Genomic DNA, 24623 nt, shown 5'->3' on the forward strand with positions numbered 1-24623 from the left:
CCAGCCCAGCTATCTTCTTGTCTTCCCCACTCTGAGGAGCCAACACCGTGAGTTCTGCATCCCTCATTCCCTCGCTTCCTTCTGTCATATAACGCTGTCAACCTATGTGGGTCTCCGAAAGGCACAGACACACGCACGCACACACACACACACACACGTGTATACATGTATAAATGATTTAAACTTGGTAAGAACACACAAAACCCTTCTTCAGTACTACACCACCCAGACTGAACTACGTGGCTGCCTCTGGTGTGCTGAGCTGTGGACAGCCACGCCCCTTCACTCCCAGCCCCGTGGACAGGTTGTGGACGGGTAGAGGCCAGCTGCTGGGCCTTGTGGCTTTGGAATGGGCTGACACCTGCCTTCCTGGTCGTTCTTAATTCTCATCGTCCAGAGCTTCCCCGGGTGTGCACCACACAGGAGCCTGCCCCACCCCCGGCACCAACCGGCGGCCCTGCAGGCGATGCCACACTCTCCAAGGAGCAGCCCTGCTGTGCACCTGCCCGAGTGCAGAAGAGACACAGGTCACACCCCGTCTACACCCAAACCATCACACCAGCTGTGTAGGGGAGACAGAGAGCACGCCCGTCTACACCCAAACCATCACACCAGCTGTGCAGGAGAGACACAGGTCACACCCCGTCTACACCCAAACCATCACACCAGCTGTGTAGGGGAGACAGAGAGCACGCCCGTCTACATCCAAACCATCACACCAGCTGTGCAGGAGAGACACAGGTCACACCCCGTCTACACCCAAACCATCACACCAGCTGTGCAGGAGAGACACAGGGTCACACCCCGTCTACACCCCATCAACCAGCCATGCAGGGGAGACAGAGAGCACGCCCGTCTACACCCCAACAACCAGCCATGTAGGAGACACAGAGCACACCCGTCTACACCTCATCACACCAGCCCTGTAGGAGACACAGGGTCACACCCCGTCTACACCCCATCAACCAGTGGTGTAGAGGAGATACAGAGCACGCCCGTCTACACCCCATCACACCAGCCATGTAGGAGACACAGAGCATGCCCGTCTACACCCCATCAACCAGCCATGTAGGAGACACAGAGCACACCCGTCTACACCCCATCAACCAGCTGTGTAGGGGACAGAGAGCATGCCCGTCTATACCCCATCACACCAGCCATGTAGGAGACACAGAGCACACCCGTCTACACCCCATCAACCAGCTGTGTCTACACCCCATCAACCAGCCATGTAGGAGACACAGAGCACGCCCGTCTACACCCCATCAACCAGCTGTGTCTACACCCCATCAACCAGCCATGTAGGAGACACAGAGCACGCCCGTCTACACCCCATCACACCAGCCGTGTAGGGGACAGAGAACACGCCCGTCTACACCCCCGGTGACCAGGCTGCTGCTCATGCTGTGTACGTGGTCCCTGACACGCTGGCAGCCACGTGTGCTTCGTTACTCCAGGAGGCTGAGCAGGACTCTGGCTCCCTTCCGTCGTCTGCGCCGTGATGGATTTCTGAGCTGATTTACTGGTTATCTGTGCGGCCCCTCCCAGTCTGCAGCTGCACTCTCTCAGTGTGCTCAGACCACCATGTAAGCAGCTCCACGCGGATCAGCTTGCAGCCTCGCAGCCTCCTCGGCTTGGTCCAGAGCCCCTGGGTTAAGCTCCACCTTAGCGGGTCGCCCCTTCGCATCAAGCCCACTCCGCAGTCCGGGAGTCCTACACAAGGGGCGAGGACAAACAGCCTGGCCCTCGGGTTCAGGGAAGGTGGTGGGTTTGAGGTCCCCGAAGAGGAGCCCAGGGCCGCGGTGGTCCAGGAAAGTGGGGCTTTGGAGACACCAATGACCACGCAGGGCACCATGAGAAGGCGGAGGCGGGCCGAGAGGCTGGCCCTGCAGGGGGGCACTTCCTGAGGAGCTGGAATCAGACAGGGAGGAGCCTGGCCACTGCAGGGGACATCCAGGCCCAGAGCAGGCCAGCCCAGGCCCCACCTGTGCCACCTCTGGGGAGGCAGGGCAGTTAGGAGTGGCCCAGGTTCCAGCAAGCAGCACAGAGGTGACACAGGGGAGCGTCAGCTGGCTTACGACGGCAAGGCCCCCGCCTGGACACCCTCGTGGTCTGGCTGGCGAGGTGTACGTCTGTCGGCCCGTGCCCGAAATGTGGTCATCAGCCCTCACCGGGGGGGACGACCACCTGGCAGCATGGGTGCAGGCCGAGGTGTGGTAGCAAAACTGGACAGATGCCTCCCCACGGGTTCCCCGGGTGGAAGCCCCGTGCCAGCTACGGATCCCAGCGACGCCCGCCGGCGACCCTGCTCTGTCCTTAAGTCAAGGCAGCTCGTCTCTCCCCCGCCCACGTCCTTAAGCACACGTGAGAGTTACTGGACGCTGGCAGGGGACAGCCGCACGCCACAGCCGGCCTGGTAACCGAGCCGGCCACAAGGACGGACAGGTGGACGGCAGGACTTTCGCATGGATGTGCCTGCCGGTCAGAGGGTGACTCACGTCCCAGGTGGGGTGGAGAGGGTCGGAGTCGGATTCCATCACGCTGCTCAGAATGGAAATTTAAAACCTGGGAATTGTTTATGTCTGGAATTTTCCACTTAGGGTTTTTGGACTGTAGACAAGGAGGGACTACTGGAATCGCTCACTGACAGTTTGGAAGGACCAGATGCGGGGGAACGCCTGTCCAAGGAGCCTGATGCCCTCTGCGGGGTCTGCGAGGCCTCCCCAAGTAGAGACGAGAGAAAGAGGTGGGCTGAGGGCCAAGGCTGGAGCCGGGGACCAGCACAGAGAGCTGCCCAGGCCTGGGGAGCTCGCCTGTCACAGCCAGGAAGCAGCCCCGTGTGTCGAGGTGCTGGTGATGCCGCCACGCAGGGCGCCAGCAGAGCCCCGGGACAGGTGCTGAGCGGCCCACCTGGTGGGAGCAGCTCTGGGCGTGCAGGGGCCCACAGGGCCTTTCCCGGAGGTGCGGCTGTGCTGCCTCACGGTTCCCAGGCTGGGGTGGACATTGCAGCCACTCCCACTAAACGCTTACTTGGGTCACGCACTGCTCTGGGTCACCAGGGCAGGGGGAGAAGATGGGGCAGGCGGAGACATCGCCTGTGGTGCCCACTCGGCCATGGACCTGATGCCCTTGGGCTTCCTGCTGCCTCACATTGGGGGATGGGTCCACTCGTGGGCACACAGAACACTGCCCACGCTGGGTATCTGCTCAGTCTTCCCTCCCTTTGCCCCTGCCCTGAGACCACCCCTCTTCCCAGTGCGGCATCCACGTCCTGGGAGAGCTGGCAGAGGTGAGGGCGAGGGTGTGAGAGTCCCCAAGCCCCTCCCCAGGCCAGGCCCACTGCTGCCAGCAAATTCCTGGATGTTCGGCAGCCTGGGGAGTGAGAGCCCAGAAGGAAATCGCGGCAGAGGCGGAGCTTCCATGGGCACTAGGCGTGGCCTCAGAGGGTGAGCAGAGCGCGGGGCAGCTTTGGGGGCTGTAAGTCCCCCAGAAATCACGGGGCCAGGCCCGGCCCCCCAGGGCAGAGGCCAGTGCAGTGCCCCTGGCCAGGCAGAGGCGGAGGGGCTGAGCTGCCCGCGCCAGCCGCCGGTGACGGATGCATCTTTGTCCCCAGGAGGGGCTGGGTGCAGACAGAGGTAGAGTCGGGGAGGCTGGGGTGTACCCGGGTGCTGGGGAGGACCCCATTTAAATCCTGGGGGGATTATGAGGACGTTCGTGGCAGCCTGTCAGCCCTCATTAAGTTAATGGAGCCGGGATCTGGCTGGCTTCCAGCACGCCGGAGAGAGAAAACAAGAGGCGTGTTTGCAGCGCAGGAGCCGTGTCCCCTTCCCCGAGCGGCCCGGGGGTGAGGAGCCGTCAGTGACGGCCTCGCTGACGAGACTTACAGGGAACTGATTACAGCGACGGAGAGAAACCCCCGACGTCTGGGATGCGCCCCATGGGCAAGTGCCCCCATCCAGGCTGCGCACGGCACTGGCCGGAGGAAGCACCGAGGCGCAGCGGGGTCGCCGGAGCTAGGGCAGGGTCAGCGCCAGGACGCTGGGGCTGCCAGGTTCTGCTGAGGGCGCCCGGCGGCCAGCCCACACCTGCACCTGCCCCGAGGGCCACGTGGCAAGGGGCCCCCCACGTGTGCGTGGGTCTTGCAAAGCCCCCAGACCCCTTCCCAGCCCTCCATCGGGACTCCCACGGCAGCGTGTTCAGTTAGGAGTTCCCGCCCGCTTCACCTGCCAAGCCATCCATAGCACTGCAGCCGCAACCCATTCCCACAGCCTTGGCCTTGAACACTTGGTGTCCCTTGGCTGCCCCAGAGGCCCTGGACCTGGACCCACCAGAGCTGGGGGCAGGGTCCGCAGGTCCTGGCCCAACCCTCCCTGGCCACGCCCACTCTGCCTTTCTAACCCACCTTTTTAACCCCTCGACGTCCCCCAGTCCTGCAGCCCTCCAGCCTGGCAGGAGGTCCTAGTACCACCCGGAGACCACGGCGTCCCCCGGTGCGCGGAGTCTCCTCTCACCCAAGGCCGCGCTGGCGGCAACCGAGGGCTGCGCCGTCTTGAGTCACTCCTCGTCCCGCTGGGCGGCAGGGGATTCCCGGCAGCCATGCACCGCCTCTCCTCGCTCCAGCCCCCACCCCAGACAGCTCGTCTGTGCTCCGCACAGCAGCCCAGCAACTGCCCCTCAGTCCCCGTTACACTTTAAGGATGAGGTGGGGGGCTGCCGCCAGTGAGAGGCCCACTCCCAAGCTCAGGGCGGTCAAGGAGGGCCTGTCCTGTCCGTCTCCCGTCTGGCCAGCCCGAGGCCCGGAGCCGGCTGAGCAGCAGTGACAGGTCCCACCTGGAGCCTGCAGGGTGAGCCAGGTCTGGCGAGGGGAGTGGTGTTCCCCACTGTGGGCTGAGTGGCCTCTGAGCTTCCACTTGGTTGGAGGTGGACCCAGGACGTTGCAGGGCCAGGCTTGTGCCCCTGGAGAGCCTCACCCCCGTGTGGACTCCCAGCCAGGCCGCAGGCTCCACTGGGGGAGGGTGCAGGTGGGCTTGCCCTCTGGATGCCGAGGGTCCAAACCTGGAAGGGACCCAGGGCCTCTGGCAGAGCCCAAGGCCATAGAGCCCTGACAGCCCCCAGCTCAGGCCGACCCCAGGCCCCACAGCGTCACCACGGGTGCACTGTTGGGGTGGGGCACTCTCTGGCTTGAGCGGCCCTCCTGTGGGGGACATGGGGGATGCCGCCCTGTGCCTGCCTGGGAGCTGGGCCTGTGCAGGGCTCCCTCCCGGCCGAGGTCCTGGCCTCCCTGGGGGTGCAGGATGCTGTCGGGCGCCTATGAGAGGAGCTGGCCCACGCCTGGCCCGCACCTGCCCAGTGCAGGCTGTGAGACGTGGCTTCTGTCTGCCTGTGCATGGTCTTCTCTCAGCAGCGGGACACAGATGTCTTGTGCCATTTCCGAGACGGCCGCGGTTTGGAAAGGCGGGTGTCGTCCCCCGCTCTCTGGGGGCAGCTGCTCCCTGGGGCCACCTCCTGGGCCTTCCTTCTCATCTCTGTCCCCTGCATGCCAGGATCCCCAGCTCTGGCCTGGACACTCGGCCTCCTCCCCTCTGCCCCCCACCCCTCCCTTCTTTCAGAACCTTCTACTCGGCCCAGACTCTGAGGCTGCCCCTCTGCAGGAGGTCTGAGCTCACATCCCTGCCCCCAACGCCCTCTCCAAAGCTGGGCTCTGTTCCCCCGGGGCCCCTAAGGCCAGCTGGAGGGATGGCCTTCCAGGGCAGTGTGGCCGAGGGCCAGTCTCTGCAGCACCTGCTCCGAGCAGGTGCCCCGTAGCAGAAGCAGTTGGTGGGTGCCGGGCCCGTGGGGCGGGACGCTGGCCACTCTGGGGTGCAGGCCCAAGCCTGCTGCGCGCAGCCACGCACCGCAAGGCTGGGCTCTCCCAGGGCCACCACCCGGCCCCTGCCTCTCCCTCTCTCCCTCCGTCCCTCAAGGGAAGGAGAGGTTAATAAACCAATTACTTTGGGCAACGAAGCAAAATAAGTCCCATTAAAGTAATTGATGGCCTCTGCACAGCCCCCATTGGAGAAGACTAATAAATTGGGGCTTTGTCACCATCCGGTAATTTCTCTCTAAGGCGTTTCTTCATCCCGTCCCCGCGCACAGTTTAAGGCTCTGTTAATACTTGTAGGATGGGCTCCATGCCAGACTAATTAGATTTGCATTTCCACCGCGGCCGGGCTGCGCGCAGACGCGCCCAATGAGCGGGCTCCAGGACCGCCGGGGCCCCAAGGACAGCACCCGCCTTTGAGAAGGGGCCATGTGTGGATTCCCACGCCTGCCTGGGGCGGTGGCCTGCTCCCCTGTCTGCCCGCTCAGCTTCCCTACCCGGGGGAGCAGGGGCTGTGGCTGGGATCCAGGCAGAGACCAGAGCCCCACCTTGAGGGTCCCTTCCTAAATCTGCCCCCACCGGGGTCAGCAGGTTGGCCCCAGAACCAAACCCTGGTGGGTGTGAAGAGGATGGAGGGAGAGTGAGGGCGGGGCGGGCAGCTTCAGCGTGACACACACACCCGGCTCTACGGGCGGGGCGAGGAGGGCACTCGGGCCTACAGCCTCCCTCCCCCAGACCCCAGCCCCAGTCTGATCCCAAGGAAGACCCCGAAGCTTCCTCCCAGACTGCCCGGATCTTCAAAGCCAGGAGTGCCAGAGACTGCCTCAGCCCAGGGGAGCCCAAGGAGCCACCAAATGTCCCATGGGACAGGAACGCTGGAGACCTGGAGGGACTGAGGAGCTGGGAGCCCAGCAGGACTGGGCTGTGACCAAGGCTGGGGCCTTGGCTGTGACCAGAGCACGCTGGGCTGAGACGCTGGCAATGAGGCCTGGGCTAAGACTCTACAGCAGAAAGTCTGGGTGGGCATTTGGCCTGGTGCTCAGGACGCTCGTGTCCACACTGGAGCGCCTGGGTTTGATGTCAGGGTCTGGCTCCTGACCCCGGCTTCCTGCCAATGCAGACCCCGGGAGGCCGGAGGCGATGGTTCAAGTAACTGGGTTCCAGCTACCCACATGGATCTGCGTCGAGTTCCCGGCTCCTGGCTTCCACCCCCGGCCCAGCCCCAGCTGCTGTGGGCATCTGGGGAGAGCAGCAGTGACACAGGACCATTGTGAATCCAGGTGGGACCAGGACCCAGCAAGGCAGGGTGGGAACAGGCACCCAGGAGCCACAGTACGTCACATCCCTGAGCGCGAGCAGGTGCCTGGGGGCCCGGTGGGCACCGTCCAGCGAGCAGGCAGCAAGGCTTCGGGGAGCAGCAACCCTGGGGCCTTGGCCATTCAGTCATCTGGGCTGGGTCCGCACAATCGACAGCCGACACGGTGCAGCATAGCACCGGACGGGGAGGCCTGGAAAGAGAAAGGGGCGTGTTCGGCGAGACACAAAACACCAGCAGGAAGGACGGAGCAAACCGAGCCAGCGGTGCCAGGACGGGGGACTCACTTGGTGGGCAGGTGATGGCCAGAAGCAGCTGCAGTCCGGGGTGAACAAAAGGCCGTGGCTGTGTTTCTGTCAATCGCCCCACGTGGACTGCTGCCTCTGACTGGCACCTGTCAATCACCCCTCGTGGACTGGTGCCTCTGACTGGCATCTGAGATGCTCGAGGCACAGCTAGGATTCTTCTATGCACCCCCTGCCCCCCAGCCATTTGAAGAGCTGAAGACCACAGTTAGCTGTGGGGCCTGCAACCCACAGGTGCGGCATGCACACGGACCTCGTGGGGTTGCTCTATGACAAGGACTGTGCAGGATACTTGTAGGAAGTGGTAAGACTGAAGCCGACATGGCTGAAAACCTGAGGACGAGGCGAAGCTCCCAGAAATCGTCCCCGGATGGAGTGGTTGAGTCCAGAGACTACCCCGAAGCCCGGGACCCTCGTGGTTTGTAGGCTGCCGCTCCCTAGCAAATGGGAAAAGGGTAACTTGTTTCCAGAGGCTGATGTGTTCAATTCTGAAACCACTCAAGGAAAATACCAGGGGGGTCACAGGCCCATTTCACTCAGAAAAACAGGTACAAGAGTCCTGCATGTTAAACAATCCCAGCAAACTGTCAAAGGATTAAAAAGTAAACTGAAATCAAACGAATGAGATTCACCCCAGGAATGCAAGGATGGTTCAACACCTGCAATCCATCAGCGTGAGCTGTGGTCAACCCAGGTAGCATGGAGAGCGCTTAGCGAGGCTGAGTCTTATATTGAAAAGTGAATCTGGAAAGCAGGAAAGGGAGAGGCTACACACCAAGGCCCTGGGACGAACACCCAAGCTACTGCAGAAGCTCTAGATGCGTCTACTCCGGAAGCTGGACCAGGAACGGTGCCCACGCCCCCACACTCTATAGGGCCCTTTCTGCCGATTCCACTTAAGGAGAAAGAAAAGAAGCAGGTGTGAAGAACCAGGGACAAACAGGTCAGACCATGAGACTCAGAACTGATGGCACGCACGCGGGTAGGCAGATCAGTGGCCAGAACTGACAGAGGAGCTGGCACGTTCATCCTAGCACAAGACCGGAGCTGATCTCACTGGCAGCCAAGCCCTTAGAACGCAGCCCAAAGACAGCGCGCTGGCCCGGAGCAGCAGTGACCGAGCCCCATGGTCCCCTCTGGAGAAGGAGGCCCTGAGGCCACAGTCGAGGGCCTGGCTCCGAGCAGACCCCCTCAGGGTAGCCTGTTTCCTCTCACCCAAAATACGCCTCCTGCAGGAAGGACCTGCCCACCATACGGCTGCCCAGAGGCCCTCTGAGGGCCAGCGCACACCTGTACCACTGCTCCTGTTACACGCCAGGGCTGTGGACGCTGAAGTCGTGGGTCTGAAACATGCACACCCTAAGCACTGGCCTTAACCTGGACCGGCCAACACATGTCTCTGGGCAGGTCCCACCCCGGCCAGCGGCCTGCCCCCGCCACTCTCAGAGCCTCACTAGGGATTTCCAGGCAGAAAGAAAAGAGAGAATCTGAGAGCAGAACCCTTCTGGATTCTCCCACAAGTCCCGGTCTTCAGCGGCTGGAGCCCAGCCTGCCTAGACTGAGTGTCCCCGAGTCGCGGGCTGCGCTGTCAGAGGCTGAAGCCGGCGGTGTTTGCCTGGGGAGCAGGTGAGCTGGGTGGTCAGGCCGCCTGGCCCAGGAGGCGGGGTCCCGGTGCTAACCATCCCCTCCACAAGCAGCCCGACCCACAGCGCCTCACGGTTGGACTTTCCAGTTTCACGACGGTGTCGACTTTGAGTTTTGTATTCCCAGGCTGGCGGGCGTTATGCCGTCCATGCCCTCAGCATGGCTGCAGGCAGCCCCAGCCCCCATGCCAGGCGCGGCGTGCGGTGTGTGAGGTTGGGTGGACTGGCGGTGTTCTCAGCTCGGGACGGCCTCGTCGGGATGTAGCCTCGCCGCAGCTCGAGAGGCGCCTGTGAGGTTTACTGAGATAGTCATCGTAACAGCAACAGGAGACATCGCACACGGGGCTCCGCACGTGCGCGCCTGGCTCGGCTACAGGGAAGGTGCCCATGCTGTAGGCATCGGTGAGGGCAGCAGCACGTCACCCAGGCAGTGTCCACTCCACCTCACGTGGGTACAGGAGCCAGTGTCCAGCTGAGGGGCAGAGGGCGTCCAGGCCACCCCAGCCCTCCTGGAACTATGGAGTGCCCCCTCCCCTCCCATGTCCATCTGGCCCCGTCCAGTGTGTACTGAAGAACCAAGGGCCAGCCACCTTCACGGCGAATTCTCTGAAGATCTGCAACACGCACTGGGGTTCGTGCTGAGAAAGCTCTCTTGGATCTGAGGAGAGAACCAGCCAGAGACTGGCAGCTGGCCTGGAGGCGGGGCAAGTGCTTCCCGGCTGGTTTCCTGGTGAGCCTGTGCCATCGGGTGCCAGAGCCGGTGGGCTGTCGACATTTCCCCGGGAGCCCTGAATGGGTCCAGCACACAGCGAGGAGAAGGCTCGCTCCTCTCTGGGGCTCTTGTCTGCTGAGCTCTGGAGGACCCCGCGGGACAGAGCCCGGACAAACACCGAGGCCCCCAGACACGCCCTGGCACGCTCCTCATCTCTGCCTCACGTGGACTCGGCTGCAAAGTGCAAACTGCCCCGAGAGCGAGCCACGGGCAGCCCGGGCCAGCATTCAAACATGTCCCTCGGCAGCTGCCCGGCTACGGAGCAGGGCTCGTGGGCCCCCACTGCTGCTCCAGGATGTGATGGGCAGATGGTCGTGAGGGCCCAGACAGGTGACAAATGGGCACACGGGGCCAGCTCGGGAGCCGGAAGCCATCTGCTACCTGCCATCATGTCTGCTGCCCCTGAGCCTGGGGCCCGGCCGGCCCCTCTCGGGGTGCTGACGGCGGCCAGCACTGTGTGGGCGTCACCATGCTGCCCTCCCAGCCGCCCGCCGTGGGCAGGGGAGGATGGGGTGAGACCAGGGCCACGCGGGAGAGCCTGTTTCTTCTGGGACTCGTTCCCCTCTTATCTTTCAGGACAAGCCTAACCAGGCCGCAGTGTCCAGTAGGACCACCTGCGGGGACTGAACCAGCAGCGCTGTGTAAACACGAGAGCCGAGGGTTGTGAGAGGCTACGATACGGCCAGGCCTGGGCACTGCCAGGGGCTTCTGGGGGTTCCTGCAGCTGGTGACCACCCATCCCCAGCCTTGTGTGACTGGGGCCTCGGCAGAGGGAAGCGCCACAGGATCACAGCCTGACTCGGCGGTGCGCAGGTCAGCCCCGGGGGCCGCCAGGGTCTCTAGAAGGGAAAGAAGCCGGAGGGCTGCAGTTGGAGCAGGGCGCCGTGAGGCGGAGGCGGGGCCGCGAGCTGGGGGATGCTGGGAGAGGCAGGAAGTGGGCGTCTTCCTGGAGTCTCCAGCAGGAAACTGTTCCCCCACACCTGACGTGAGCCCGGCAAGACGGCTCTGCCTGCAGGGTGCGAGGATGGTCTGTGCCACCCACACTCCTGGCACCTGTCACAGCGGCCGCAGGAGCCAACCGTGTGCCGGCAGCCCTGGGCGGCCGCCTCCTGGACCCTGGCTCTGGCCCACGTGTCCACCCGGGGCAGGGGACTTGAAGGTGCTCGGGGCTGCCCCATCCTGCTGCTCGCTGTTGACCTCGGAGCACCTGCACTGTGGTTTGCATCACGCCAATCCCTACACAGGCTCCGTCTCCTTATCTGCATGCGCGGGGAGAACCAGAAACAGTGCCGGTAAGCAGAAGGCCGGCGTCATACACACAAGGCAAATCCACATGTGTGGCTCATCCCTGGCCCCCTTCCCGCCTCCTGCCCTCCTCGGGGCTTGGCCAGGCTCCCTCATCCCATCCAGCTGGGCCCGGGCCGTGGTGGGCACTGGGGAGTCTGCAGGCCCCGGCGAGCAGGTGCAGGGTGGCTCCATGCTGGGCCTGCCCTGCCTCCCAGGGCTCCTGCTGCCCAGCTCACCTGCCCAGGCCTCCAGGCAGCAGATCCCCCTGCTCTGGTGACTGGATGCCCCGCCCCCCAACAGAGGCCAGCCTCCCCAGCACCCTCCTCCAAGCCGCATCCCCAGGAGGGCTTCCCCAACCCCGCTGCTCTCCCTGTGGCCAGGACCAACTCAGCGAGGATGCCGCGGGGACGACACAGCCCAGGGACGAGAGGACGACACCATCATTGCCGGGTCTGAGGAGAGGTCCCTGGCCTTTGAGGGTGAGCGGGCATTGAGTGAGAACACGGCTGTGTGGTGCCGTGTCCTGAGGCCGGGTGGGATGGACTTAGGAGGGGGCTGCGAGCCGCTGCTGGCTGGAGACAGCTGCCTGCCGGGAACCAGACCCCTGGGCTTTGTAAATCCTCACACATCACAAGACCTTGGGTGGCTCTGGGCCCAGCACCACCCCCTGGAGCCTTGTTTGGTCCTTCTGTGGGATGGGCTTGCAGTGGCTGGCATAGGGCTGGGCAGACATCACCCGGGCACACTGAGCAAGCCGGAGCTGGGCTGCTGTGGGGCTGGGCTGTGGCTGTGGCCTGCCTCTGCACGCTGGACACAAACCAGGCTCTCAGGACCCCCGGGCAGCCCAGGCCAACGCCACCCCCACCGCACAGGGAGCTGAGGGCAGCGGCAAGTCGGCTTTTGCTCAACGTCGCACAGGTGGCGGGCTCCGTGGCCTCCTGACCCTTCGGGGCTCCACCCACGGCTGCTGGTGAATGACAGCTTGTGCCTGCCCGCCAGCCTGGCCACAGGCACCCACACTGCACCTGCACTGACTGCGCTGCCCAGAGCCCGGCCCGATGACAGCCCCCTGCTGGGTGGCTCTGCATTCCTGCAGAAGGCTGTGGCGGAGGGACGGGCAGGAGGACCCGCGCTCCGGCGTGCCGCTGGCCCGGAGCACAGCTTGGCCAGGCTGCAGGCCCCTTGGGGAAATCAGATGCCCTCGCCTTACCCCCGAATGCCGGAGGCTGCACAGGCTGCTGTCTAGGCTGAGCCCTGGACCCTGCCAGGGGCTCTGGCAGGACCCAGAGGGCTGGGACAGGTACAGCTCAAGGGAGCCACTCCCCTTAGGGAAGACCTGCTGGGGGCTGGGGACCCTAGACCTGAAGGGGACCTCCTGCCTCCTTCCACGCTCAGGACAAACGTCACCTCCTCAGCCAGCCCTGGTCCCCCGGCCGTGCGTGTCCCCACCCTGGGTTCCAGCCGCCCACCAGGTCAGGGCCCTCTCCTGTCCCTCTCCACTGTGGGCTGTGGCTTCATCTCCCACCTTGATCGCAGTCTCGCAGTCGTGGGCTCCTGGAATCCTGAGCCCCAGCTGGGGTCACGGCAGGGGCGCAGGGCTGGGCCCACGTCCCTTCCCGGGGACCCCCTTGTGCACCCTACACGTGCCCCCGATCAGCTGTCCAGGACATTGGCGGCGAGGTGGGTGTTGCGGCTATGGGGATGTGGCGACAGTCTCTCGCCCCTGCCGGCTGCGGAGCCCCCAGCGGCACTGCAGGCTCTGTCGGGGCCACGTCCGCAAGAGGTCTTCCCTGTGTCTTACACAAAGGTTCTTCGCCGAGCACAGAGTCACATGGGTCACGTTGCGATCATAAATATAATTAGGAGACTTTTGTTTTCAAGTAGCACTTCTGAAATCTATAAAATTAAGCTGATATACTGATTTCTAAAACACAAGAACTTTGTTGCTCTGTGAGTCAGGGTCTGCCTGCCCACGAGGCCGGGGATTAACTCCTTCCAGCTCACAGGCACCCGGCAGGCATCCTCAACCTGGGGGCCCCAACCTGCTGCTCTCCCTCAAGGGGCAGGAGAGCAGGCTCCTGGGACAGAGAGGGGACCAGGCAGGGCTGCCCTCTGCTCACAGCAACCGTCCCGGCTCTCCAACACGCCCGGCCCTTTGCCCCCTGCCCTGAGGTCCCCAGACCCGGCCTTAACCCCCTGTGGAGTTCGCTCCTTCTGGAATCGCCTTCCTGGCCCCACCCGTCCTGGGGAGCCCTGTAGAGAATCCACAGCCCTAGCCCCAAGTCTGGAATCCTTTCTGGGCCCCATGGATGGCCTAGGGCATCCTGGTTCCTCTTCCAGGGAGGCTGGGGACTCAGGCTGCAGACCCAGCGGGGCGCCGAGGGACAGCCCTGGGAAGGGAGGGAGAGGCGGCAGGACAGTGCCTAAGACTGGCCGCAGACTCACCTCAGCCCCCTCTACCTGCAGCTGTGGGGCCCCCGAGCCTTGAGAGCTGACCTGGTCCACACTGGGAGGCCCAGGGTGGCCAGGGTAGGTGACTGCTGTAGGTGAGCCACAGGGGTGTCCTCTGCTCTGGGCCACACACACATCAGTCAGGACCACACACAGGACCCCGGAGGGGCTGGGTTGGGGCTCACAGGTGCACAGCTGTGGGGCAGGGGGCACTCGGCAGGGACCCCAGGCAGCCTGCGTGCTGCACCTCCACCCAGAGCCACATGTCTGCTGCCCCTCCCAAGCCCACCAGTCACAAGTCACAGGGAGCCCCAACCAAACCCCAAGTGCATGGTCCATCTAGGCTCCCCCAGCCCCTGGGACCCAGACACCGCTCGGGCCAGCATTCACAGGCCTGATACTCAGCCAGCCCACTGACTGCCACCTCACAGGTCCAGCTCCAGTCAGCCTTGGTCTACGTGGGTGCCCGGCCTCGGGACAGAGTCCAGACTTGTCCCAGGGCTAGGGTCTTCCAGACCTGGTCAGGGACAGCTTCCCCCAGGAGTCTGCGAGTGTGCAGAGGGCAGAACTCGGTGCAAACAGCCTTTGTGGCATCTCAGGACCCCACGAGTGTCCCTTCTGATCCTAAGGCCTCCTGCACCTGCAACCCAGCTGGGCAAGAGGACCCCTTGCTCCAGGAACAGTGGTAGTCTCCTGCCTTGGGGTGGGGGCGGGGCTCTGGATCCAGCAGAGGCGTGGGCGGCTCAACCCACCCACCCATCCTGCCTGGGAGTCTGAAAAAAGTCACTTGGGTGCTGCCTGGGTCCTTATGGGGGGGGGCACAGACACACATGGGCCTAGCGTGCAAGGACACAGAGAGGAGACGCCAACTGCAAACCCAGGGGAAAGGAGACCTCGGGTGCAGACGGCCCCCACGCCAGGATGTGAGCCGGAGAGCCTCTGCTGTGGAAGCCCAGGCTGTGCTGCTGTCCCAGTAGCCCCACGACCTCCTGGGACCCCCAGCTCCCCACCCCTGTGCCTAGTAGAGAATCAGAGGGTGGCAGAAGCGCAGGTTGGGCCTGGGACACCTGCAGGATTTGGGCGGGTTTGGGTGAAGGGCAGCACTTCAGGCCAGGGGCTCATGGCCGCGGGGTACGGCGGCAGCATCGGGGGCCCCGGCGGGAGTGTGGGGGAAGCAGAAGCCCCAGGGCCTGGGAGGAAGGTGGGGCGGCCACACGACGGGGCCTCGCGCTGGCTGGGTCCATCCCCACCTCCCGCCCCTGGCTCCGGGCATCCCCGGCCACCCAGCTGCCAGGCCTGCTCCGAGGACCGCAGGGCAAGTGGCTCCTTGCCCAGGTGAGTGGCTCACACCCAGTCCCTCCACGCCACACCCAGTGTCACTGGCAGATTTAACGTGCTTTGTTGGGAGCTCAGCCTAAGCCAGACGCGTGCAGGCAGCGGAGCCGTGAGGCCGGGACCAGGCCGGGCGACACCAGCTCTCGGGCGGCACAGCAGGCCTCCGGGGGATGTCACTCTTTCGGCCAGGCTCAGGCAGGGACTGTGGGGGAACGTAAGGCTGGGATGGGCAGGGAGCAGCAGCGCTCGGCCCCACAGTGTGCACCATAGCTCCCAGCAGCACCGCCGCACAGCGAGGTGGGAGACCGCCCTTCCACGGTCTGCTCCTTCTCTTGGGGTCCTTGCCTTAGCGCCACACGGCCAGCACCCCCGGGGGAGTAGCCCACACTCGTCCCGTGGCATCCCTACCGCGGCAGCCTGCCTCCACTCTGCACTGGGCCGGCCCCTGACGAGCGTGTCCCGCAGGCAGCAGCCAGTGAACGGGCCTGACCCATCTCTCCCCTGCTGCTGCCCTCAGGGCTGTGGGCAGAGTGCAGACCCCCACCCCGAACTGGCAGTGCCCCGCTCCGCCACCCTGCCTGCCCTGACAGAGTCCTCCCAGGTCCCGGGACTGCCCCGCCGCCTCTCACCTCTGGCCTGCACCATTTCCCACTCATTCTTCACACTTGCACGTGTACTACGCACCCTCTCATGCACCCCTGCCAAGCCCCGGGGGAGACGCTGTGTGCCACTGGGGGCCAGGCTCGGCTGGGTGCAACTCCGGGAGGCCCTGACACAGAGCCCGTGCGTGCCGGGTCCCCAGAGGATCCTGCCAGCAGAAGTGGCAACTGAGGCTGGAAGATGGGAAAAAGCATGAGCAAGTGAGGCTGGGAGGGGCCTGAGGCAAGAGGGAGCCGGTGTGGGCAGCCTCGTGTCCCTCTAGCTGCCCTCTGCTCCCTGTGGGCTGGGGTCACAGCAGCTCAGAGCAAGAGAGACCACCAAGAGCTGCTGGTGGCAAGTGTAGGGGTGCCCACTACCCTTGGGGCTCCCCACACCCTGTCACAGCCAGGGCCTGGCCTGTTGGGAGGGGAGTGGTGGGAGAGTGAGGGCCGGGGTCAGCCCCAACCCTCTGGACCTGTGGCAGACTGTTGAGACGCCCAGGCCCGGGGCAGGATGAGACGGTAGGGACCCGGCATTGGGAGGTGCTGGGCTTGGTGCCGCTTCCCCGGCCCTGAGGAGGAAACTGAGGCATGGGGGGGGGCAGGGCATGCTCCACAGGGAGGAAGGCCCGGGTGGCGCTGTGTCCACCCCTCCCGGGAGCCTGGCGGGCTCGCTGCCCGTGGGTGGTCAGCGGCTCACAGCAGGAGCCCCCAGAACCTCTGGGCCGGGGCCGGTGGCGGCTGGGACTGGAGCCACCTCTGCCTCGGGGATGCTGGGGCCCACAGGGCAGGGGTCCCCTCCCTGGGCCCCAGTGGGTGGGACGGAGGCCCCCAGGCCCCGGCTGCGCGGCCAGGCCTCGGTGGCGGCCACAATAAATATGTTTGTTCAAGGGAAGCTGGGCTGGGAGCCGTGCGCGCCGGCCCGGCGAGGAAGAAAGGCTGCCTGTGCCTCGCACACTGGGGTGATTGTTCGCGCTCACACAACTGCTGCCCGTGGCCGGAAAGGTCAGACGGCCTCGGGCCCCGTCGGAAGCACCCGCTGCCTCGGGCCCTGCGCGCTCCACGTGCAGCCTCCTCCTGGCCGCGTCCCATCACCTCCGGGCCTCGGCACGGACAGGGTGGTGCCAGGCGAGGTCCCCCAGCCAGGCCGGGGGCAGGTGTCTGGATGGTGTTTTGGGGGGGGAAACGTGGTGTGGGGGACTCTGTGACCCAGCAGGGTCAGCTCGCCGGCTGCCAGGACCAAAGTGGCGTTTGTCTTGCTGACTGGTGTGGGGACATCAGGGGAGACAGGCCGGGCTGCCAGTCCTGCTCCGCAGGTGACAGGGCTGGGAGGCACTGGCGTCGAGAGCTCAGGGCTGCAACCCGGCCCCAGAAGGCGCCAGGGTCACTGCAGGGCCCCGCCGAGCAGATGCGGCCGCCAGAAGTCCCCTGCAGGCGCTCCTGGGGCTGCCCTCGTTCCACAACTCCTGGGCCTGGCCTTGCTCTTGGGGGTGGGGGGAGAGACACAGGGTCAGGGCCAGAGCTGCCCTCTTTCCTGTGAGGAAACCATGGGACAGGGGTTGTTGGGGAGCAGCCGAGACTCTGTGTGCATGCTTTGGGGTTGGGCTGGTTCTGAGAAGGGACGCTGGCGTTGGGGGAAGTCCACCCTGGGCGAGAATGTGGAGGGACACCTCCTGCCCCCGGGGACGGCCTCCCTGACCTCCGCAGGGCCCTGCCACCGACACACGGCTGGAACGCGCTGGAGCCCTGAGGGGCCGGGCACTCTGGCTGTGGCACGAGGGCGTCCCGGTTTTGCTCTGCCCACAAAACAATGGGAAGCTGCCCGGTGCCCACAGCCTTAGGAGGCAGCCCTGTGACCAACTCAGGCCCCTCTGGCAGGGGCTGCTCCTGGACAGCTGTGGGGTGGGGGCACCTCGGGGAGGCCGCCTCTCTTGCCCGGCCCTGCTGGGCAGCCCTGGTGGTCTCCTGGCCCCGTCACTGAAGACCCTCCGGGTCAGGTTTAGCCACCAGGCCCATGGCACCAAAACCTCTGAGCCACTGCGGCTGGACCAGGGCTCTTGTCCCTGTGGGTCCAGCTGGGGCCTCTGGTCCATGCGGCCACACGCCTGGCCACGGCCACCAAGGGGCCAGTCCCAGCCCTGCGTTCTCTCCTACTCCGCCCGGCATCTCGGGGGCAGCCCCTGCAGCTGCCTCTCCCCCGCGCGCCTCCCGCAGCTCCCAGGAGAGGCAGAGGGGACTGACGATGGTGGCGCCGCGCTCCACGCGCCGAGGGAGGGGCCGTGAGGCAGGCGGGCAGGCACGAGGCCTCCCGAAGCCGGAGAAGACCAGTGCGGCCCTGTGGGCACTTTGGTTGCAGCCTGGAAGACTTAACCTGCGGGGCTCGTCGCGGTGTCCGTGGCTACAGCAGCGATGGGAAGCTAGAAAGTCCTCTCCACAGTCCCAGTCCACCTCCTTCCTCTTCGCCTGCTGGGCCCAGCACCGCCCCTCCTGCCTGGACCACGGCAGTGCCTGCACCCTCTGGGCTGGTGCTGCCCGCTGAGGGTCCTGCGGTCCCGGCACACCGATCTCCTTGCTGCCTGGTTCAGTCTTGGCCGCCCCGGCAGGGCCTTCGCCGAGGCCGTATTCTCCGCACACAACACATCGCCCTGATGGAGGCCTCCAGAGCTTGGCTCCCTGGCCCTTGGTTTAATCCAGTTCTCAGTTACTCCCAGCCCCATCTGCCACAGGCCCCTCCCTGGGCCTGCACTGCCTGCCTGATTCCCTCCCTGGCACTTATGGGAAATAACGGAGCCCCAGCACGTGCTCCTGTGTGTCTCTGGCTGATTTGGGTTGACCTGGTCTTGCTTGTGTGTCTGGGTCGTAACTGCCGTGTCCTGGCACCTGGGCAGGTGTCCCGCCTCCATGGAGTCAGCACACAAACACCTCTCACTTTAAGGACGCTCCCCATTTTATCCAATGCAATCTGCCAGGCACACGCGACGGGGACTTCGCTATCCTAGCTCACAGGTGAGAAGAACGAGGCACAGAGCGCTGACACCCAACCCTGTCGCCGGGGTGTGGGTCTGCCCTGTGACGAGGCCGCAGACAGGAGCGGCCAGCAGAGCCGGGAGCTCTTGCCCCTGCAGCCGGCCTGGACCCTCTGCCCGAGGAAAGCCAGGCCGTGGGGTTCCTGGCCCAAGTGCCTTTGTGCGCGTCCAGGCGGGCGGCTGGTGGAGGGGTGCTGCATAAATGGGCCATTGTTCTGGCCGGCACAGTTGCCAGCCCGGCATGCACAACAGCCCTGTGTCTCCAGCGGCTCCCACAACCAATCAACACCTTATCGCGAGCATTAATCACCCCGCTATCTGCCCCCAATCAGGCCAACACTTCTGGGGACTTCAAACCCGAGTTCACAGAAGTTTCTGTGTAATACTAGATTAAGTTTCTGGCGGTGCAGCAGCGGCCACGGAGCCTGGCCCTCTGGGGTGGCGTGAGGGTCTCCCAGCCCAGGGGGCCTGTCCTTCCCGCCCCGGCTGCGCATCTGTCCAGGATGCTCTCAGCAGCTCCAGCCCTCAGGGGCCGCTTGTCAGCCCAGCTCCCCGGCCAGCCCCTCGGACCCCGTGGTGGGCTCTGCCGGGACCAGCCCCCAGGCCTCCTCCTCCTTGAGGCCGACCCTGCCGATGGGCTGCCTCGGCGGGCTATGGAAGCTTGGGCAGGAGGCTGTAGAATTGGCAGGGCCTGCAGTTTTAGAGCCGCCAGCCGGCAAGCCGTGTAGGAAAACGTCGACATCCAGCCGGCTGCGGGTTCCTGGGTGGCCTGTGCCTGGGGCTGGAGTAGGGGCACGGTGCTTCCAATTGGGGTGGCGGAACCCGCCCGAGGGTGCCAGGGGGAGCCGTGAGGAGTCACAGCGGAGACCCGAGCACACGGGCTGGGCAGGGGCCACTCCAGAGCTCCACAGGCGAGCTTGGCCCTGCATGCGGGGTGGACGGAGCCATCACGAGTCCCGGCGGGTGGGGGCACGCCCGAGGGTCCTGGGGCAGATGAGGAACAAGGAGCAGGCCAGGGTGCAGGGGCCGCAGGGAAGGGAAGTGGACGGGGACTGGCCGTCCGTGCCTCGCGCAGAGCACGCACAGGGGGATGGCGCTCTGTACTAGCTCGGTGCCCTGAGGGCCCCTAGGCACCCCTCTGCCTCCACCTTGAGGGTCCGCCGGCGCCCCCTCCCTAGCTCCACAAAGCACAATCCTAGACGCCACGAGATGCACAGCCTTCTCCACTCAGCCCCCGCTGCCCTGAGGCCAGCCTCTGCTCCTGCATCCACAGGCTCCCTGTCCAGGGCTTCCCGGGTGGGCCTGGCTGACAGACTCCTCCCCCCGCCCCCCCCAGCCCTCGCCCCAGCAGCAGGCTCGGAGCCGGAAGCAGAATGAGGCCAGCAGGGATCCCCGCCCCTTCTCTTAAGCCACGCCCAGCTCTTCTGTGAGCCCCTGCCCCGTCCTCATGGCCTTGAGTGCCACCTGCTTCCCAAGGGCTCCCATCCCCCAGCCACAGCTCCCGTCATTGTCCCTGTTCCACAGGCGAGGAAGCGGAACCTGAGGCCGAGCACCACCCCAGGCCCGGCGAGCCAGCTTCGGACCCTGGTGCATCGGCGTACTCCCCCAAGCCCGTCCCTCGCACCGACATCTGTAGGGCCCTGAGGCCCCCTGTGGCTCCCCCCGCCCCGCCGTGTGGCTGCTCCTGGGCAGGGGCGACTGTGGGCCTTGGAGCACAGGCCTCCCACATGGCCCCACACAACCCTCTAGGCCCAGCGCCGACCGTCCACCTGCGGTGGGCAGGCGAGCAGCGCCCTGTGCGTGGGGGAGGAGAGCGCGTGGTGGATACACCCCATCTTGCTTGTGGGTGCCCTTGAGCGTGCCGTGGTCTGCCGGCACTGGGGGGCGTGTCCGCACTGGCCTGTCGGCCCTGGAGTGGGCTGGCCTCCTGTCCCCAGCCCTGGCGGTAGCACCCACCTCCTGAGCCTCTCTGAAGCCTGTGGCCAGCCTGCAGCTCCCCCGGGAGCAGCACAGCCCTCACTCCACACTGGGCGCACCCGCAGGGAGCCGCAGGCCTCAGGTCAGCAGCCCGGGCGGACACTCTCCTGGCCACGTCAGAGCAACCCCAGAGCGACCCCCGGTTCCCCGAGCCACCACCCAAGACCCGGCCAGCTGGAAGCCATTGTGCAGAGGGGCAGGTGGTCCTCCTCAGCGGCCCCCAGGGCTGTCCCCAGCCCCGCACCACGCGGAGGTGGCTGTGCACACCCGCTGCCCCAGGCCCCTCCCTGCCAGAATGAGCCAAGCCCTCTGGAATTCGTGGAGAAATCAGGGGTCTTTTGCCTGCTGTTTTTCTTGGCGAGGCCTTATCGCAAATTAGTAGGGAAGCCCGAAGGGTAGGGTTTCAGTTAGTTCAGCAGAATCTGAGAAGCGGGGAGTTGGCCTCCTGCCTCCCCGACCTGCAGGGCCCCGGGGACTCCCAGAGCCCAGAGGATGACCCAGGCAGGTGACCCGGGCTCCGGCTGGGGCGGGGCGTGGGGGGGCGTGCTTGCACAAGTTGGTGGGTTTCACAAGCTCGCGGGCCCCTTGGGTCTTGCCAGGTCACTCTCAGCTACAAGCGTGAACTTGACCGTGGAGTCTGGGGCCTGCCAGGGTGGGGGTGGGGCTGTGGGTACTGACAGCAGGATGGAGCACGTGGCCTCGGGAGGCCAGTGTGGCTGAGGGTTCCAGGGAGCGAGGCCCTTGAACTGGGAGGGTTCAGCCTGTGGCACTTCCTCCTCCACAGAGAAGACACAGCCTGTGCTCCCGTGGCTCAGGGAGAGGACCCCGGGGCCTCAGATGGACAGACTGGTGGTGGTGGTCAGGGAGGGGGCTTCCACGCTGCCCCCTGCGACTCTGCCGAAGCTGGAGTGTTTCTGACGAGGGCTGGCTGCTCCCCCAGTGGCCCCTTCCACGCTGGGACCCCCTCGGAGCGATCCTCAGGCTCCCCCTGGCCCACGTGGCTGTGTCTCCCTCCCCCCCACCTCAAGCTGCTTCAAGACCCGTGTTCGGGATATGACCAGACCACAGGACTTGGGGGTGAGGGGCTCCCAGTCTGCTGGTTCCTGGGGGCTGTGCATTCCTGGGAGGGCCTGTAGCAGAGCACATGGAGGCCCCAAACCTCCCAGTTCTGGGAGTGGCAGGATGTGCAGCCAAAGGCCTGCCCCATCGCGCCTGCTCTCTCCGTGTGCGGCTGTCCCTCTCCCCCTGTCTGGCCCTGGGTCCCCTTGGGCAAGCCCCGCACCCTCACAGGGGGGGTGCCGGGGGGCAGGCAGCCTGGCACGGCTGTGGCCCTGCTGCTCTGTGAGGAGACGCCGCTGTCCAGACAGCAGGGCTGCAGGGCAGGCCCCCCCTCCTCGGCGCCCAGGCCCTGCCCCACCGCCCGGCCTCCCCTCCTCTGAGGTTAACCTGGCTTGCCAGGTGGGGATCCAGCTTTAGGGCCCCAGGGACAGGGACCCTGGCTGCCAGCCCCACCCTGCAGCCCAGTAACCCAATCCGATGGGAGGACGGCTGTCGCTCCCCACGATTTAGGGCCGTCACCTGGCGGGCGGGCAGGCCCGGCGCCCTGACAGAGTAAGTGGTGACACACCGAAAGGTGACACCAGAAAGCCGTCCTGCGCCGGCTGGGGGACAGTACATCATCGGGCCTGGACGTGTGTGTTTGTCTTTCTGTCTCCCCTCCTCGGGCCCCTAGCCATGCCCACCAGTCATCTTATCAGGGCATTCAGATCCACGTGGGATTTTTCTGTCAGAGGGCGGGCTCTCCCAGCAGGACCTCAGTGGCCATGTGCCAGGTGGTAGTGGGGGCTGGGGGCGGCTGGAGGGCAGCACTGTGTGTCAGACCCACAGCTGGGGTAGCCAGGCCCTGCCATCCCCGTGGGCCGCCTCTGCTGTCACTCCCCCGGCCCTCCCTCTACCTGACTCACCCAGGCTCTCTGTGTGACTTGCTTTGGCCACTCCATCACGAGTGACACGAGAGAGTCTGGCAGGGCATGCCCACAGGCCACAGCCAGCTCACTAGAGGAGATGGAGACCCACGGGCCCTGTGAGCGAGGTCTCCTGGGACCCCCAGGCCAGTCCAGCCGGCCTGCAGGGTCCTCCCAGCTGCTGCATTTGGGGAATCGCCACTTCTAGATACCCAGGGCCGGCACCTCGTGTGTGCCAGGGACAGAAGTGACCCCGTGTTGCCTCCGACTCCCCAGCGAGATGGGTTTGCTCGTGTCTGTCTGTCTGACGCTGAGGCTCTGCAGGGAGGCACCTGCTGGGGGCTGGGGGCTGCAGCCAGGACCGAGCCTGGGCAGGGCTCAGCCACCTCTCACACCCCCGGGAGGCCAGAGAGCCCGCGTCCCTCACTCGTCCCGGTGCTCAGCCCGCTGCCCTGGGTAGCTGGGAGTCCAGTGGCAGCCATGGAGAAGGCAGAGCTCCACAGATGGACGCCAGGCTGTCAGCCCCTCGGCCCTCGGGCCACCACGGAGCAAGGTGGGCACCAGGGCCCTTTCTAGGACCTATGGAGGGTCCTCTGGTCTCACACACAGCACCTGGCACAGGGTCTCGGTCCTCGGCTCCCGTGGGGCCCCTCCCCTAGAAAAGCCGTCTCTGGGCTCCTTTGCAGCTCCTCAGCCTCCGGACATGGAGACCCCAGGCTTGGCCCCAGCCCCTACCCTCACTCCGTGGGGATCCAGACCGACTGGACTTTTGATCTGTTTCATCGTTTTACCTCGCGCGCAGGCAACGTCCCGAGCCCCAGGGCCGGCCCTCGGCACGCCCACCGGGCTGTCCAGTGGCTTCAGCCGCGCTCCCCGGTGCCCCCGCCCCGGCACTCAGGCTCTGGCGGCTCCAGGGCCATCTCCAAGGTGGCCCTGCACCCGAGCCTGCCCTCCAACCCCTCTCGCTCTGCAGCTGTGTCTGTGGCCTGGGCGCCTGCCACCCTGGCCGGGATCACCACATTTGGCTTCCTGGGAGGCCGCGGGTTCCTGCCTGGCCGCCTCACACATGTTCCAGGGCTGCTGGCTTCAGGAGACCCCTCCCACAGCCTCTCTGGTGGGCGCTGCAGCCAGCACCCTCCAGCCTCTGGTCCCTTGGGCCCTCCCTTGGCCCCAGCAGCATGTGGAGAAGCCCAGGCCCCAGCATCTTCCTGCTCGCCCTTGGGCTCTGGGGGTCATTCCTTTCCCCCATTTGGAAAACAAGTGCCCGAGGGTGGGGTCTCTGCACCACCCCCACCTCATACAATCCAGCGTCTGGAGGGCAAAGTTCTGCTCCCTGACTCCACTCGGCCTCGTGGTTCCCACATGCAGCTGAGGCTCGACACCCCGCCCTGCCTCCAGGGGTGACCCGGACCTGCGGAGCTGCACCCCTCCTGCCCTTCCCACTCCCACTGTGACCCCGGCTCAGAGAGGGCGCACGTCCTGGTCGGTGACGATTCTTCCCGAGCACTGGAATGTGCAGCCTGAGGGCTACAGAGGGTGCCGGGGGCTTTGCTGGACTCTCCTGGGCCGCTATAGCCCCTCAGAGGGTCTGCAGGCCACAGCCGAGGCGAGGCACCAGGGCGCTACAGGCTCCAAGCTCAGGGGCCGTGTGTGTCTGTCTGTGCGTGCCCTCCCACATGTGCTACACACCTCCCACGCGTGTTCCCAGCCCACTGTCCATTGCCACATGGCCACGCATGCTATCTCCAACCCCACATCCTTCAGGCTCACAGCGAGGGTCACCCGGGAGGCCAGTCTCATGGGTCACCCCAAGATCAGCCTGCTGGAAGGCTTCCCACATCAGGGGAAGGGACGGGGCCACTGGGGGCTGGGGGCTGGTGGACGGGGCCCATCAACACCCAGCCAGGTGAGAGACGAACGGCCCAGGGGCTGACTGCACCCAGACACCCCCTCACACTGTTGCCTCGTCTCCAGCTGCACTGGTGGGTGAGGATGGGGTGACCCCAAAGCCCTTCGCCACCAATTCAGGGGGCCACCTCCCACCCCTGCA

General features: G+C 65.4%; 2 protein-coding genes across 4 annotated transcripts in view; one reads left to right on the forward strand and one right to left on the reverse strand.

Moving 5' to 3' along the window:
• The window catches only part of KCNQ1 (potassium voltage-gated channel subfamily Q member 1), a 275965-nt gene that overhangs the window by 65687 nt on the left and 185655 nt on the right, over positions 1-24623 (reverse strand). The window lies entirely within an intron of this gene.
• LOC149128232 (uncharacterized) overlaps positions 7802-24623 on the forward strand; it is a 62093-nt gene continuing 45271 nt past the window's right edge. The window contains exons 1-3 of the mRNA XM_089323304.1: positions 7802-7898; positions 11563-11661; positions 20157-20264. Coding sequence (XP_089179430.1) covers positions 7802-7898; positions 11563-11661; positions 20157-20264 — 304 coding nt within the window. The remainder of the gene's footprint in view (positions 7899-11562; positions 11662-20156; positions 20265-24623) is intronic.

Source organism: Oryctolagus cuniculus, chromosome 1, assembly GCF_051225735.1.
Source record: "Oryctolagus cuniculus isolate XC-2025 breed Fujian yellow rabbit chromosome 1, ASM5122573v1, whole genome shotgun sequence".
Classification (NCBI taxonomy): domain Eukaryota; kingdom Metazoa; phylum Chordata; class Mammalia; order Lagomorpha; family Leporidae; genus Oryctolagus; species Oryctolagus cuniculus.